General features: G+C 41.8%; 1 protein-coding gene across 5 annotated transcripts; it reads right to left on the bottom strand.

Annotated features, from left to right (window-relative positions):
• Positions 1 to 1590: 1590 nt before the first annotated feature.
• On the bottom strand, positions 1591 to 10068 carry Arm (armadillo). Of its 5 annotated transcripts, XR_013080390.1 has the most exons (8): positions 9895 to 10067; positions 8997 to 9060; positions 7285 to 8921; positions 7008 to 7187; positions 6634 to 6936; positions 5421 to 5517; positions 4983 to 5044; positions 3926 to 4065 (listed from the first exon to the last, which is right to left on the bottom strand). XR_013080390.1 is itself a non-coding variant. In XM_076774250.1 (7 exons), the coding sequence occupies exons 2-7, from the start codon at positions 9031 to 9033 to the stop codon at positions 3881 to 3883; spliced, it is 2436 nt and encodes an 811-aa protein (XP_076630365.1). In that variant the 5' UTR covers positions 9034 to 9060; positions 9895 to 10068; the 3' UTR covers positions 1591 to 3880. The 5 variants fall into 5 exon arrangements, 4 of the variants coding, with proteins under 4 accessions (XP_076630365.1, XP_076630363.1, XP_076630364.1 ...); XM_076774250.1 differs by lacking the exon at positions 4983 to 5044 and having other exon boundaries at positions 1591 to 4065; positions 7008 to 7184; positions 9895 to 10068; XM_076774248.1 differs by lacking the exon at positions 4983 to 5044 and having other exon boundaries at positions 1591 to 4065; positions 9895 to 10066.
• Positions 10069 to 13446: the final 3378 nt, after the last annotated feature.

Here is a 13446-nt window from a genome sequence, read left to right as displayed (position 1 = left end):
AAATTGTCCACAAAAACGAAACTGTGGTTTCAGACAATTAGAAACTAGCCTACCCACAATTTGTCATTGAATCAATTTTTACAGACTCGATAAAATTTAAGAGTCCTATCTAGATTTATTTTCTTTAACATCTAATCTTGAAAATTAATTTCTTTAGCTCCTTAGTTAAATACGTGTTGAAACGGATACCGTCTCACCAATTTGATTAAACAAAATTGGAGCAAGCAGTGTCGAGGTTCTACGGTGGTAGTATAAAGTGTTCTAATTAGAAAATATAAATTAAAGTTGATTTCGGTTACAAATTGATACGATCTATTTATTTTTAAACAATATACTGTCAACATCTTTCAATATCTCTGCAAACTGGTCGATTGAAATTTATTTGTCAAACAGGATTCCAAGTACACATAGAACCATTTGCAATCAACCGAAACATTATTGTATAATGCTTATACAAGTGATTGCACAATAAATTTGCATACGAGTAAGGGAACCAAGATATAAATTAAGTTTATTAGCATTCACCAAGATTTCATATTGATTGAAATGCAAATCTTCGAATGCTTCGAGAGAAAAGAATTTGTATTTGCATTACTTTTAAAAGAAATGGCTCGTATTTTCTTAACTTTCTGTTATTGCTATCTGAAATGTTTTTTTCTGTAAATCGTGTCGGAAGAAAAATAATCATTTAATGAAAAAACATAAAGTTTCACCGCGTCTTATCTGTTTCTCTAATCTCTAATCTCTCGTCGACAGACGTTCCGTTTCTTTGACGTATGAAATCGCGAAGCAACGCTAATTCATTACGGTACTCGAAACGTTTACGAGTCGCATAAGATTTTACCGAGTGCATTACACCTTTAGCACGCATTTCCATATACGACGGACAAGTGTTCCGTGAAACGAGTGTTGTATCTATTTCTTTACGCAGCTAGACCCCGTATACGGTGTTTCGATCATCGATCGACAATTTCGACGCGAATACCCGTAGAAATCGTGGCGAGAAATTCGCTTGGATCACGCTTATACGGTTGGACAGGTTCGTACGAGCATACAATTGTCCCCCGATCGTTAGTTGAGATCCTAAGAAGGCTCTGACCCCGTATCGTGCTAACGATAAGTTGGAAGTTGCTGCGTGCACGCGTTAGGTCGTTCTTTCGCCTATGTGACACGTTGGCAAACTATCGAACAAAATTATCAGTTGACGCCTGGAAGTACTTAAGGCTGGAATTATTCAACATCAACTACATGGTTTTACACTCCAGCTATTACTATCATGCATATATTTATGATTTGTCTCTATTTCTCTTTAAAAGAATAAAGAATAATCTTTCACTTTTTCAAGTTCATCGTGTTAAATTTTACACACATCATTATGTATCAGAATAATCAGTTAAATATTTATATATCTTTCACGTTTTCTTAATAAAGATCTACCTCTAGATGCTAATTGTTTAATTCGCTACTAACAATTATTTACCAAGAAGCATATCATAAATATAATACAGATAAATTAAGCAACGATTAATTCTTGCGTCACCTACAGTACGGAAAGGAAAGTACGAATGGAAATAAAACTTCCGGTGCAGCTCGAGTACTTAATCGTTCAGTTTATTCGTATGGACAATTAAACGATACATATACATGGTGTGTACGAATTACGTGTTTCTCTCTTAGGTCTAATACATCGACAGCGATCGGAGGCGCGTACTCGGCATCGGTGCGATACTTAGTACCCCGCCACGATTGCGTAACTACGTTTAATGATAATAATAAAAATTAAGTATAACTACCCTGTAAAATACGTAATGCGAAAGTTCATTGATATTCGTTTATATTTATTCGTGATTATAATTCACTGATACTCGAGAATGATACTATCGTTTCGGGGTTAGCGGTATAAATAGGTGATCGCTCTCTGCAATTCAATAGATTCACAAGTTTCGGAGGAGATCTATGATATAATTGGTTACTCAGACGATCGACAGTATCGGGCAATTGCATTTTCTCCGGTCGACGCGCGATAATTATCGTTCGACATTTTACCGTGCAGGAAAAATATTGGTGATAACTTGCGACGCGCGGGTAAACGATCATCGTATTTCATCGACGCGTGGAAAACTTTATTGCTGATATTGCGTATCACCTCGTGTATAAATAGATCGGTTCGACCGCAAGAATTCTGACAAAAGTATCTTACGATCGTTTCGATCGTTGCACATTTATCGGTTCTTTTTCGTCTTCTAAATTCAACACTCGTTAAAGTTCGCGAGTATCCGCATCTTTTTACGTGTACGTTCGTATGCGCACGCACGCACGCAAGAGCAGAGCTATGCGATCGAATATTATCCAAAAATTCCTCTAACGAGATGATATCGGCGTCGTTTCTTCGTTAGACAGCAGAACGACGATTTCGCGATTCGCTTCGCGGCCACGGCGACTTTTACAGAGAATCGCGGGATCGCAAACTCGTGTGTTTTGATGTGGATTGGGCCATAACGTGCGCATTCATGATTCATTTTACGCAGAAACACACATTCTGCCAACGAGAAAGCAAGCCTCGATGAAAAAATTCACCAGTTCACCTATACGCGATGAGAAAATGATTTTCTACGAACTCTACTCTTTTCATTCCGGACACGTCATCCCTCAGTAAAGTGGTTTCTTGCCAATAATGTGTGCTGTCACGCGTTGCGTCAACAAAATAAACGACAGCCCGGCTTAACAGAGATCGACGAAGGAATTCCAAAGGATCTATACCGAATACGGGATGCACGCAAGTGCAATAATGAAATGCAACGAGTATGTATAAAAAATGCGTAATGCGGTGTTCGTCATTCGTCGTTTAATTTCAGCTGCCATTTCGGTGATGAGTTTCATCGAGTAAACCGATGAATTCACACGAATCGAACGATACACGCCGTTTGACGCGCGAAAGAGAATGGTCCCTAAAATAAACAGAATCAATTCGACTTGGTCTGCGTGCGCGAAACTGATTATCGTCTTCAAGAAAACGCACTCGAAGTTACATCGGTAGAAAAAAAAAGAAACAAAAATCATTCGAATAACAGTCGTGTTGAACAAGCTTTGTGGATATGCTTATGCACGCGATACGATCAGTGCATTAAATAAAATACTGACGAACATTGAATACGTTACGTTCGATTCGCACGTTCAACATTTTCTCACCCTGATTCTTAGATCTATGATATTTAAACGTGACATTATCATTCTCCCGACGCATTAACAATTTCGTAAGATACGTAAAAAAAAAGGGAAGGTATAAAATCGATACCGTTTACTTATAATCCATTGGGGCTCGCTTCAGTAATAAAGTCGTGGTCAACGTTTCGTATATTTAAACACTCATCGTGTGTTTGACCATCGCCAACGATGTCCTCCCGTCGCGAAAACAGTTTCAAATCCCCCTATATCTTTTTTTTTCTTTTTTTTAATATAAATATCTAAGGTACGACATTGGTAAGTTATATATATATTTTTTTATGTATATATATTTGTATATAGCGTAACCGATTTCATATTTCTAGGAATCAATGCAGTCATTCTCGATGCTGCAGTGATCGCGTAACACGATTTCCGTACCCTGTCTCATTCGCGTAAAAACAAGCTTTAAAGTTGCCCCGCACTCTCCGTGTGCAATACGTGTCTGTGTGCATGTGTACGTGTGTACGTGTATGTGCGTTTCTATGTGATGTTCTTTCGCGCGTAGGAACCTCCCGTTCCACGATTATATTCGTCAAAATTCTTTCGATCTCGATAGATACAGGGTGAGAGTAAAACGACGACGCTAGTCTGTATTAAAATTACTTAAGAGCCTCACTAGTCCGCTTCTCCGGCGAGAATTGGCGCTGGCACGGTTTCAGAGATCGGTATCGTACCAAGCTGCAACCTGATTGTTATCTTGCGGCGGTGCAGGAAGCTCTTCTAAATGATCGAAACTCAGGTCACCCTCGTGCGCTACGTCCATAGTGTCCATTGCGCCGTATGTCGACCCTCCACCTATTTCCAATCCTTGCATTGAATCTACTGGTATCTGCCCATAACCTGTACCGGTAGAAAATTCATGATAACATAATCCATTTCAACGTGGTACGTTCAATCGACAAGGAACTACACTTCTAGAGACTCTGCTAAAATTTCCTCAACCAGTAGAGCACAACTTTGCACAATACTCGCGAAAGACATTTTCTTTTTTTTTCTCGACGAGGAAAGAAACCGTTCCGGGTACTTTTCGTTAACGAAACAAAGATCAACGACAAACGATCGCTTCGTATCATTGAATCCAGAAACATAACGACGCGTGAAAGCAAGTAAACTCGTCGAGAGAAAGAGAGAGAGATAAAGAAAGATATGAGAATTTAACGATTACAAAGGTCGATACGAAACAATATATGCATGAATAAAATGATAACCACGATAAGTATCTAATGAAATGCACAATGTAGAAAGAACGAACTGGAAAAACTAAAATTATATCCGTGATCTTGATCGTGCGATGTTTTCGCATTAAATCGCGATGCTTTCTCCGCGGCTTTATCGGTACTCGATCAAAGTCGTTAGGGAACGCGTTCAACTCGATACGTACGCGAAAGCATCTTATCTAATTACTTACGAATACGTTTCTATGCTTCTTTCCACCATAAAGTATGTTCAATTAGAGAAAAGATAATGAAAATACAAATACAACCATGCATGAACCTACGTAAATAATAAATTACAGAAAACGCTATAAATGTATGGTGTTCTTTTTGTTTTTGTTTGTTTGTTTGTTTTTTTTTTTAAATAGAAACAAAAGCATTCACAAAACGTGCATTACATATAATATTTACAAAAATTCAGTAGAAGGTGTATATTACGACGAGAGTGTAATATTAAATTGTATGCACAACGAAAAGCGCGTAAATAAACATTTAAGCGATTAATAACAAAGCACAGAACAGTACGTAAGAGCTGAGTGTCACCTATGTTACTGCGAGATACTGTTGATAGCCTGTATTTTAATATAAGTCCGTCGGTTAAGCTGCTGTTAAAACAACATAGGATTAAATGCATTGCTTACTTTTTCCTCATATCGTCGATAATATTAAGAAATAGATGGGGTTATCGAAAAAAGTTTCTAAAAAATTGTATCATACAAGGTAAAACATAAGACAGAAGGCACGAGCACATAAAACCCGCATTACCCATACCAATCTGTTCCCGATGCACGAACGAGGAAGACGGTTGTTTAATTTTCGACAGAAACAGAGGTTCTTGACAGATCATAAGCCGTATCAAAGATTACGAGGTCGAACCATTAATAATCGCGAAGAGAAGAAATTTGTAGATTCACCTACGACCGAGCGTACGGATCGTTCGAAAGCAATAATCGAATAGAAATGATAACGCTCGTAACTTACCTTGCGGTTGATACCCTCGACCTCCGTGGCTGCTGTGTACACTAGGGGGTCCTTGTCCATACATACCATCATAGCCTTGATCAGGGCCAAGCATGTCCTGAAGATTAGGTAGCTCAGATCAACACAAGACCTATCTTCTGTTGTAGGCGTGTCATTAACACCCCGGAGAGAGTATAGGTCGGACGATACTCGTCACAATATCGCCGATAAGTCGCGTAGAAAATTAGTGTTCAAAGACGGTATGATATACATATACGTATGACAATAACGCGTCGTTGCGTGACGCGTTCGTAGCGTTTAAGAGTACTATCGCGCTCGTTTTTTGTTACACAGCCTGCAAGGGGTGAAACACGAATGGAACGAAACGCATTCCCATGCATAACGTAACGTTGCAAACTGAGGATCATAATAAAGTCATCGCTGTACATTTATTACAGGTTCCATTGCTCCATTAGGCACGACCCTGGGGGCCCGGTTTCAGCTCATGAATAACGCGTTAATGACTCGGATATACAGTATGCGGAATTTTTAAGTGAACGGTGGAACGTAGTCAAAGCTGAAGCATCAATTTGAACGATAGTTATGAACGTATGCGCAACAAATGATAAAATGTAGCGTTAATACCTATTTGAAAATTTATCGTCGACAGTAAAATACACTACCTTAAAACTACGTCTGTACATTCTAACCGATTTCGTTTCTCTTTCACGTTTATCTCCCGAAGAAAGATCAATATCAAACGTAACTAAGTTGTGCGAACTGGAATAATGGATAACGACATTCACTTTTGCAAACTATCTAATTTTACACTTCTAAACTTACATGGCGGGGAAGATTACGTATGCAAGTACTTGTTGTTACTAATCAGATATAACCGCTATCGCTATTATGTTCTCGTGGCTTAATTTACTTAACACGATGTAACCGATCGCGCAGAAGGAAATTTCTATTCTGCTCTAAACGTTGACTTTTATCGCAAGCTGTTCTACAAACCTGATTCCTGGAATCTATTCGAAAGCTAGCACGGAATAGCAAGTACGGAGGTGCTGATTCTTATCGCAGCAGCACATGCCGCCAGACGAAAACGAAAACGAACAAAAGAAAAAAAAAAAAAATTGTAAAGAAAAATACCCTATGTTACAAAGTGTTTGTAAAAAAATAAATTTAGCCACGGCATAAGCGAGGCATGCATCGATATTACGAGTTACAGTACCTGCAAATCAGGAGGCATTCCGAAGTCAGCGTTGTTCCAGAGATTGGTATCCTCGCGGAACAAAGAGTTTGTAAGTTCTATGGACAGTCGTTTCTTGTATTCTTGCGGTTTGTCCTCGCTCATGCGGAATAACACGGCTGCTGCGTAAGTCGCGACGCCCTCGTTTCTAGAATGAAGCAGCTCCGTCAAAGGAGCAGTAGCACCTTCTCGTTCGATCATTTCAGCACTTTCTTTGTCAGTAGCAAGTTCGCAAAGCACTCCGGCCGCTACGCGTTGAATATTCTCGATCTCGTTAAACAGCAACTGAAACAGGAGTATATACAGATTAACACGAACGAACAAACGAATAAAAGTATTGCATTGAATATACTGACCTGTACGAAAATCGGAATTACGTTCTGAGATCTGATGATGACCCTATTATGCGATTCTCTCGCGAGAATATGAAGCGCTCCTACGGTACCTTCGACTATTTCTTCCATGCGTACACCACCATCCGCGTACGCGCCCGATGTTTGCTGACTTCCGGTGCTTGCCACAGATGACCGTTGCTGCTGAATAAGAATCGATCGTTTTTCAAACGTATTTGATCGTAGAAAACAGTTTTGTTCGTTATATCCGTGCGTAAAAATGTTCGACGTTAATATTTACCCGCTGTGTTTCAGGGAAAGCACGCATCAGAAGCCTAACGAGATGATGAATCGCTCCATGATCGCGAAGCGGACCATGATTCGCAGTACAGAGTGCCAAATTACGAATTAATCCAATTACAGCTTTAACGAGCGGCCAACGTGAAGGTGGATGTAGAAGTTTTACTATGACCTGAATGCCATAATTTAAACGAATAGAATTCTGTGCTGTTTCTGCCTCTCCGTGACGCGACGTCAAATGGCGGAGTGCGCATACTGCTGGTTCGCTGATTTCCTCTCGACTATCCGCGTAAATGATGGTACGAACAAGGGCATCGACACCACCCACTTGACATACTGTTACTTTGTTACGTTGGTTGTTGCAAGTAAGATTTGATAATATACCAGCGGCACAAGTGACAACATTTACATCTGTTGAGCTGAGCACTTGTACAAGACTCTGTAGTAAACCTTCTAATCCGTCGACTTTGGTGCCAGCGTCTGACAAATTTCGTAGTGTCCACAAACAATTCTGGACCAGTCTCTGACTCGGATTACCGAGGTGCATCGAAAGTGCTTGCATACCACCTGCTTCTACTATTGCTGGTTTATTGCTAGAACAAACTGATAACACTTTCAAGACTCTCGAAGTGGTCCATAATAGCTTCTCGTAATCGTAAGAACGCATAATGCGTACTAGTTCTATTGGTCCTTGCGAAGCTAATATAATTAACTTGCTCTCCTGATTGCCAAATGCGAGAATTTGCAGACAATCTGTTACTATAGCTAAAAACTTTACATTGTTTCGTTGAAGCAAATTAACCATTTTTTGTAAGCCTCCGGCAAGACGTACAGCCATTTTAGAACCATCTTGATGTAACAGTAAATTATGTAGCGTTGTTATGGCATAAAAGAGAACAGATTCCATCGGAGAGCTCAAAAGTTTCACAAGAGCTGGTATACCACCGCTTTTGAAAATAGCCAGCAAACCTTGTCTGTGATGAGATAAATTGTGCAACGTGCCGACTGCCGCTTTTGTCGATTCAAGATCGTCACTGTTTGAAATTGCACGAACTAATGCAGCTACCATTTGAGAACTGTTCATGATAGCATGACGAGAAGCCTCTTTCTTTGAAAGTTGGTGAACCACCATTGCCGCTTTAGATACAACAACTTGGTCCTCATCGTTTAACAACTTAATTAATTCTGGTATTGCACGAGTCGCTAGATCTGCATCATCTTGATAGTTTATCAAGTTGACGACAGCATGTTTCAACATTTGACTTGGTTCTGCCAATCTCTGTACAGCGGTGGGTTGAGCCGGATCAAATTGCGTAGAAGGTATTTCAATACCCTCTTCCAAAGTTTCTGGAAACATGGCAGCACGGACACGCTGAGATCTTGTGTGACTCAACTGTTGATTCATTTCGTCCACTTGGTCTTGAGTGAAACCCTGAGCAAACCCCTGATCCAAATCGAACATCAGCTGATCACCCTCCATTTCGTCGTCCTCTTTGCCAGATAAGGACGGCGCTTGGGTGACAGCACCAGAATGTATTCCCGAATCACCCATGTATGAATTTTGCTGCCACATCAGGGTCTGTTCTTTGGCAGAACCCATGGGCAAATCACCCAGACCTTGATAATTTCCATGAGACACTACAAGATCAATCGCACATAGAATCATAAATTTCTAACAGGATTAGCATATTTGTTCACGCAAAGCGTACTTACTCGGTCTGGACTGGTTCGAAGACATTTGATAACTCATGGCTCCTACGGGAGAGTCTATCCACACCTAGGGTAAAGAAACACTGTGATATATGCTCGTATTTTCAATACTGACACACGTTCAAATAATCTGTAAAATCTAACGCCGACACGTCGCGATTATGCATGCAAATGAAAGTCGTTAATTTATTAAATCGTCAATGCCACGATCGTGTTCTATATCAATGTAGCGTAAAAACGTGGCGGAATGGAATAATAAGACACATCGTACGAATTGGAGTGCACCTCGTTCGAATCGCGTATCGATAACAGGGAGAAAAAATCAAGTTCCAAATTTCACAAGCGTTACTCGTCTTGTTAGAGGATTCGAAGACGCCAAGACGCGCGTAGGGTCAGTGCACCGTATCACGAAGAATGGAAGGAAGATGAGACCGTACGGAATGTGGCTACGATCGAAAGATTCTTCTCTCTAAGCGTTCTTGCAGCTTCCGTTTTTATCTTCAAACAACACACGCGATACCGAAGGATGCTTCCGTCCACTCGAATATGGCAGAAAATTGCAGAGCTAGAGGTGTACACGAGGCACGAACGATGCTCGATTTCCGAAGGTAGAGGGACGCGCGTGGGCGTGCGGCACAACAAAGCCTCCTAGAATGCAATGCATCACCATTTTCCGAGGATCCACGGGCGACGGAGAGCGGAGAGCGGTAGGGGAGCGAAAACGGAAGAACGGGTAAGAGATACATTGACTACGATATACGCTGGCGGAAGAGAGAAAGGAGATAGAGAAGGAACACTTTGACACACCCAGCGTAAACACCGCCGTCACGGAAATGACAAGTTTTTTCCCCCTATCGGTCGACGTACGTAATGGCGAACGATAAAATTCTACAGTGCTTACCGTATCGCGAGGATCGACCGAAGGCGATTTCGTGAATCGTGCTCGAACGAGGACACGGATGACTCACTAACGCGACGCTCGATCCACCAAATTCCCTTTTGCCCCCGACAAGTGAGCTCTTCTCCACCTATCTCTTCTCCGCACGGAGCTCTCTTGGCCTGTCTTCGCTCGGATCCGTCAACTAAAGATGGCGGAAAACGACGCGCAACCTTCGATACTACCGCCACCTGTCGCCTGCCTGACTCGTGCCTGCAGTGGTGCTCACTATATTCTCACGACGCAACCTCCATTAGCTGGATGTCTCCACGTAGGAGAGTATTTATCGATTTCTACCCCTTATGAATACTCGATCCCGTCCAACTGAAACTTACTCTTTATCCGTGGATTCTGTATTTCTTTGATCCGCACTATTTGAAATGTTAAATATAAGCGACTCGTAAGTACATTTTTCGTTCAGAATGTGAGGTTATAAATTAGAATCAACTGGCAAACAACGTTCGATACAACGTGAAAATGCTTACTGAATTACGAATAGGATTTGAATTATGAATATTTTATTTGTAAATTACACACATAGCGTGTAGATGTATATGTGCACGCACGTGTTTCTATATACGTATACGTATACGTATACACGCAACGCACTTGTGACGTATACATATTGTACGTACGTAAGTACCAAGAGCTCGGTAAAACGAAAACTCGAATGATCTGCCGATATGTCATAAGAAAGTATGCCAGGTGTTGAAACATGCAATAACCTATAACGTTCCAATATCTCGTGCAGGGAGACTGAAGGATATAATATCCTGCGGCCGCGGAGATCAATTTCAATTAAAAGACGATTCTCCAGGACATGGCAATTTTTTAATGGATTCCAGTGGATATTTGTCCATCCACTGTGGCCGAGAATTTCTGATCGAGTCCGGGAGTAAATCGTGTAGCTGGACAGCTAGAATGCGCGCAAAATAACAGACACTGGAGTCCAAAGTAAAATATACTGGCCGTTTGGCGGGAACACCATTCGTTATCGGCTGCGCCCACGCCGATTAATTTTCGGATGCGTGATGGCGGTACCGTTCCTTCCGTTCCGTACAGTGATGATACATTTTACGTCAGCGCTGATATTGAACGGATAATCGGAAAAAAGGAAAACACGCTTTGAAGTATATCATCCCGTACCGATATTTCAATATCGACGCGTAGCTTCCTCGAATAAATTTGCGCTTGTTCTTTTAATTAATAACGAGCAATAACGGCATTTCACATAATTCGAAAGATAAACGAAATGGTTTCTCGTTTCCAGATTTTGTTCTCTTCCACTCACCGAGAGAGTAAACGGCGGTTACATCGATTAAAACGAAAATTTATTAAACGCAAGGGAATTTATTTCTATTCCGTTTCATTTTAAATGTTTGTTCCGCGATCAAAATTATTTTCGATACTCGTTTGTTTATCGCGATTATGCTCACCCGTTAACGAATGAAATATTACCGTGCCGACGAGAAACAATCTTTGACATGCGAGGAGAATCTTATTCGAGGGACTGGAAACTGCAACGCCTTGATAAGTGTCATCGATAATATGGTAATAACGATTCATAGCAATGAAGACTTCCGTATTAATCTAAGTAAAGCTCTCGAAGTCGATCTATGCCAAGAATCGAGCTTAAAGTCACGGCTGTCACGGTGACAAATATTCCGGTACGCTTTGAATTCGTTCGATGTGTTCGTACATTGAATGTGCAAGAGAGGCTCGTTGCACGTAGAAAGGCTATCTCTATACTGCTAATATTTCTCGACGGCATGCTTATTAAAGTAGTCTATAAAGGATAAGGAGGTAAATTGTGTTTCAATCGAAGCAATCATTATTTTCGTTCCACGAAATACCTCGGTTGGAATATACCGAACGGGCGGACACTTTTACGATGATTCATTGCGAGAGAGAATACGCGATTTTTTTCATCGCGAAACATTTATTTATTTGTATAAGAGTCGAGTACGACGTATTCTCGTAGGTTTCATTTATTTACGAGCCTAAAGGGGGAGCGAGTAGCCCACGCTTCGCTATATCTGGAGGGTACTGCCCTTCTTAACCAGATCGGTAAAAGCGTGTGTTTCGTATTTCCGACGAAAAAATGACGCGCAGAGGTCAATTCCACGTCCGATCGATCCACGGAATCGAAGATCGAGGAAACTAATACTGTCCAGAAGGGTAGAGGTTCGAGTTTTGGTTCGCTCTTTTTCATTCTTGATTCCTTAAATTTCGCGTGGCCCTTGAAAAAAGTATGGTACAGACTTGGAGGCAGACCAGGTAGAGCATAGAGGGTGACAGATGCCTGTTCAATGGTGTGTCTCCCCACCTACGCGACATGCTGCTGACACGAGCGTTTATGTCTGCATAAATTCTCATTTGAGCCCCGATAATAAAGTAAGCACATGAGGGGGACGGACACACGTTGCCCGGTTCGGCGAGCACAGGCTGATACATAGATCACCGTTGAGCGTGGGGCAAGAAAAGGGGGAAGAGTGGAGCAGGGTTGAGAGACGGGGGCAGAGGGGATGAGGATCTCAGGGGCTGAGAGGTTCGCAGGGGTAGAGGGACCAACGATGGCTAGGCATATATTTATGTGTATCTATATAAGGTACACACGAGCACGTTGCCTTTCGAACGAGTCACTACACAAAGCTGGACGCACGCACGTATACAGCATTCTCGAGATGCAGCGTGCTTAATTATATGCATTCTCAGAATCTACGCGGGTCTCCTTCGCCTAATGCCCGTGTATACTGCAATGCTTCGTGTTTACGCAGAGAAAGAGAGAAGAGTCACCGTGCATCATTTACTGCCTCATCCTGGGATAGCACGAGGCACGGGGAATCGCTATTTCTTCGTTGCCCTCTTCGATTTTTAAAAAGTTTAGATGGATCGATTCGAGATTCTGTTTCGTATCGCGACCGATGGCCGCGAACACGACTATGCGTCGACCGTGTATCGTATCCATCGATAAAACGTTCGACATCGGTGATGACATTCGTCGCGTTCTGAAACTTGGTGACAATGTCGACGATGATCAAGCACACGGAAGTTCCGGCCATTTTCCCGAAACTCCAAGGTGCGAAAAGGTGGGAATGACCACTCCGGTCCCGAGGGAAGAAAACGAGCCAGCGTAGAACTTTCGCAGACACAGTCGTATCGTCTGGCGTAGTTGATGGAGTAGTCTCGTGGCTAATGTCGAGCGAGGGTGGCGGATACAGTCAGCGTCGTGGACGACAAACGATACCCGATTCATCACCTGGACCAACGGAAGGGACTCACGCAATTCCCAAGACACAGACAAATCAAGGGAGTGTCGAAAATCAACGGAGGAACCGCGAGAGGACCGATGAGTAGTTTCGCGCATCAGGATTGATGGCGATTGGCAATCCCTTGAGAATTCGAACGATCCAACGATCGAACAAGTTAGAATGTTTAATGTACGAGCGGGCGTGATTTTTTCCTTTCCAGTTTGGAGATATAGTCGACGCTCGGAAATTAACGTTAATTACGTGC

This window comes from Colletes latitarsis, chromosome 10 (assembly GCF_051014445.1).
Source record: "Colletes latitarsis isolate SP2378_abdomen chromosome 10, iyColLati1, whole genome shotgun sequence".
Lineage (NCBI taxonomy): Eukaryota > Metazoa > Arthropoda > Insecta > Hymenoptera > Colletidae > Colletes > Colletes latitarsis.
The sequence above is the reverse complement of the archived record's forward strand: the minus strand, read 5'-3'. Positions and strand labels throughout refer to the sequence as shown.

Bases quoted from the DNA above. Each gene is read 5' to 3' on its own strand.
- Arm (XM_076774248.1), bottom strand. From the start codon at position 9,033: ATGAGTTATCAAATGTCTTCGAACCAGTCCAGACCGA. The intron at 5,518-6,633 runs GTACTGTAACTC...CCTAATCTTCAG, and splicing joins GAATGCCTCCTGATTTGCAG to GACATGCTTGGCCCTGATCA. The intron at 4,066-5,420 runs GTAAGTTACGAG...CTACCGGTACAG, and splicing joins TCGAGGGTATCAACCGCAAG to GTTATGGGCAGATACCAGTA.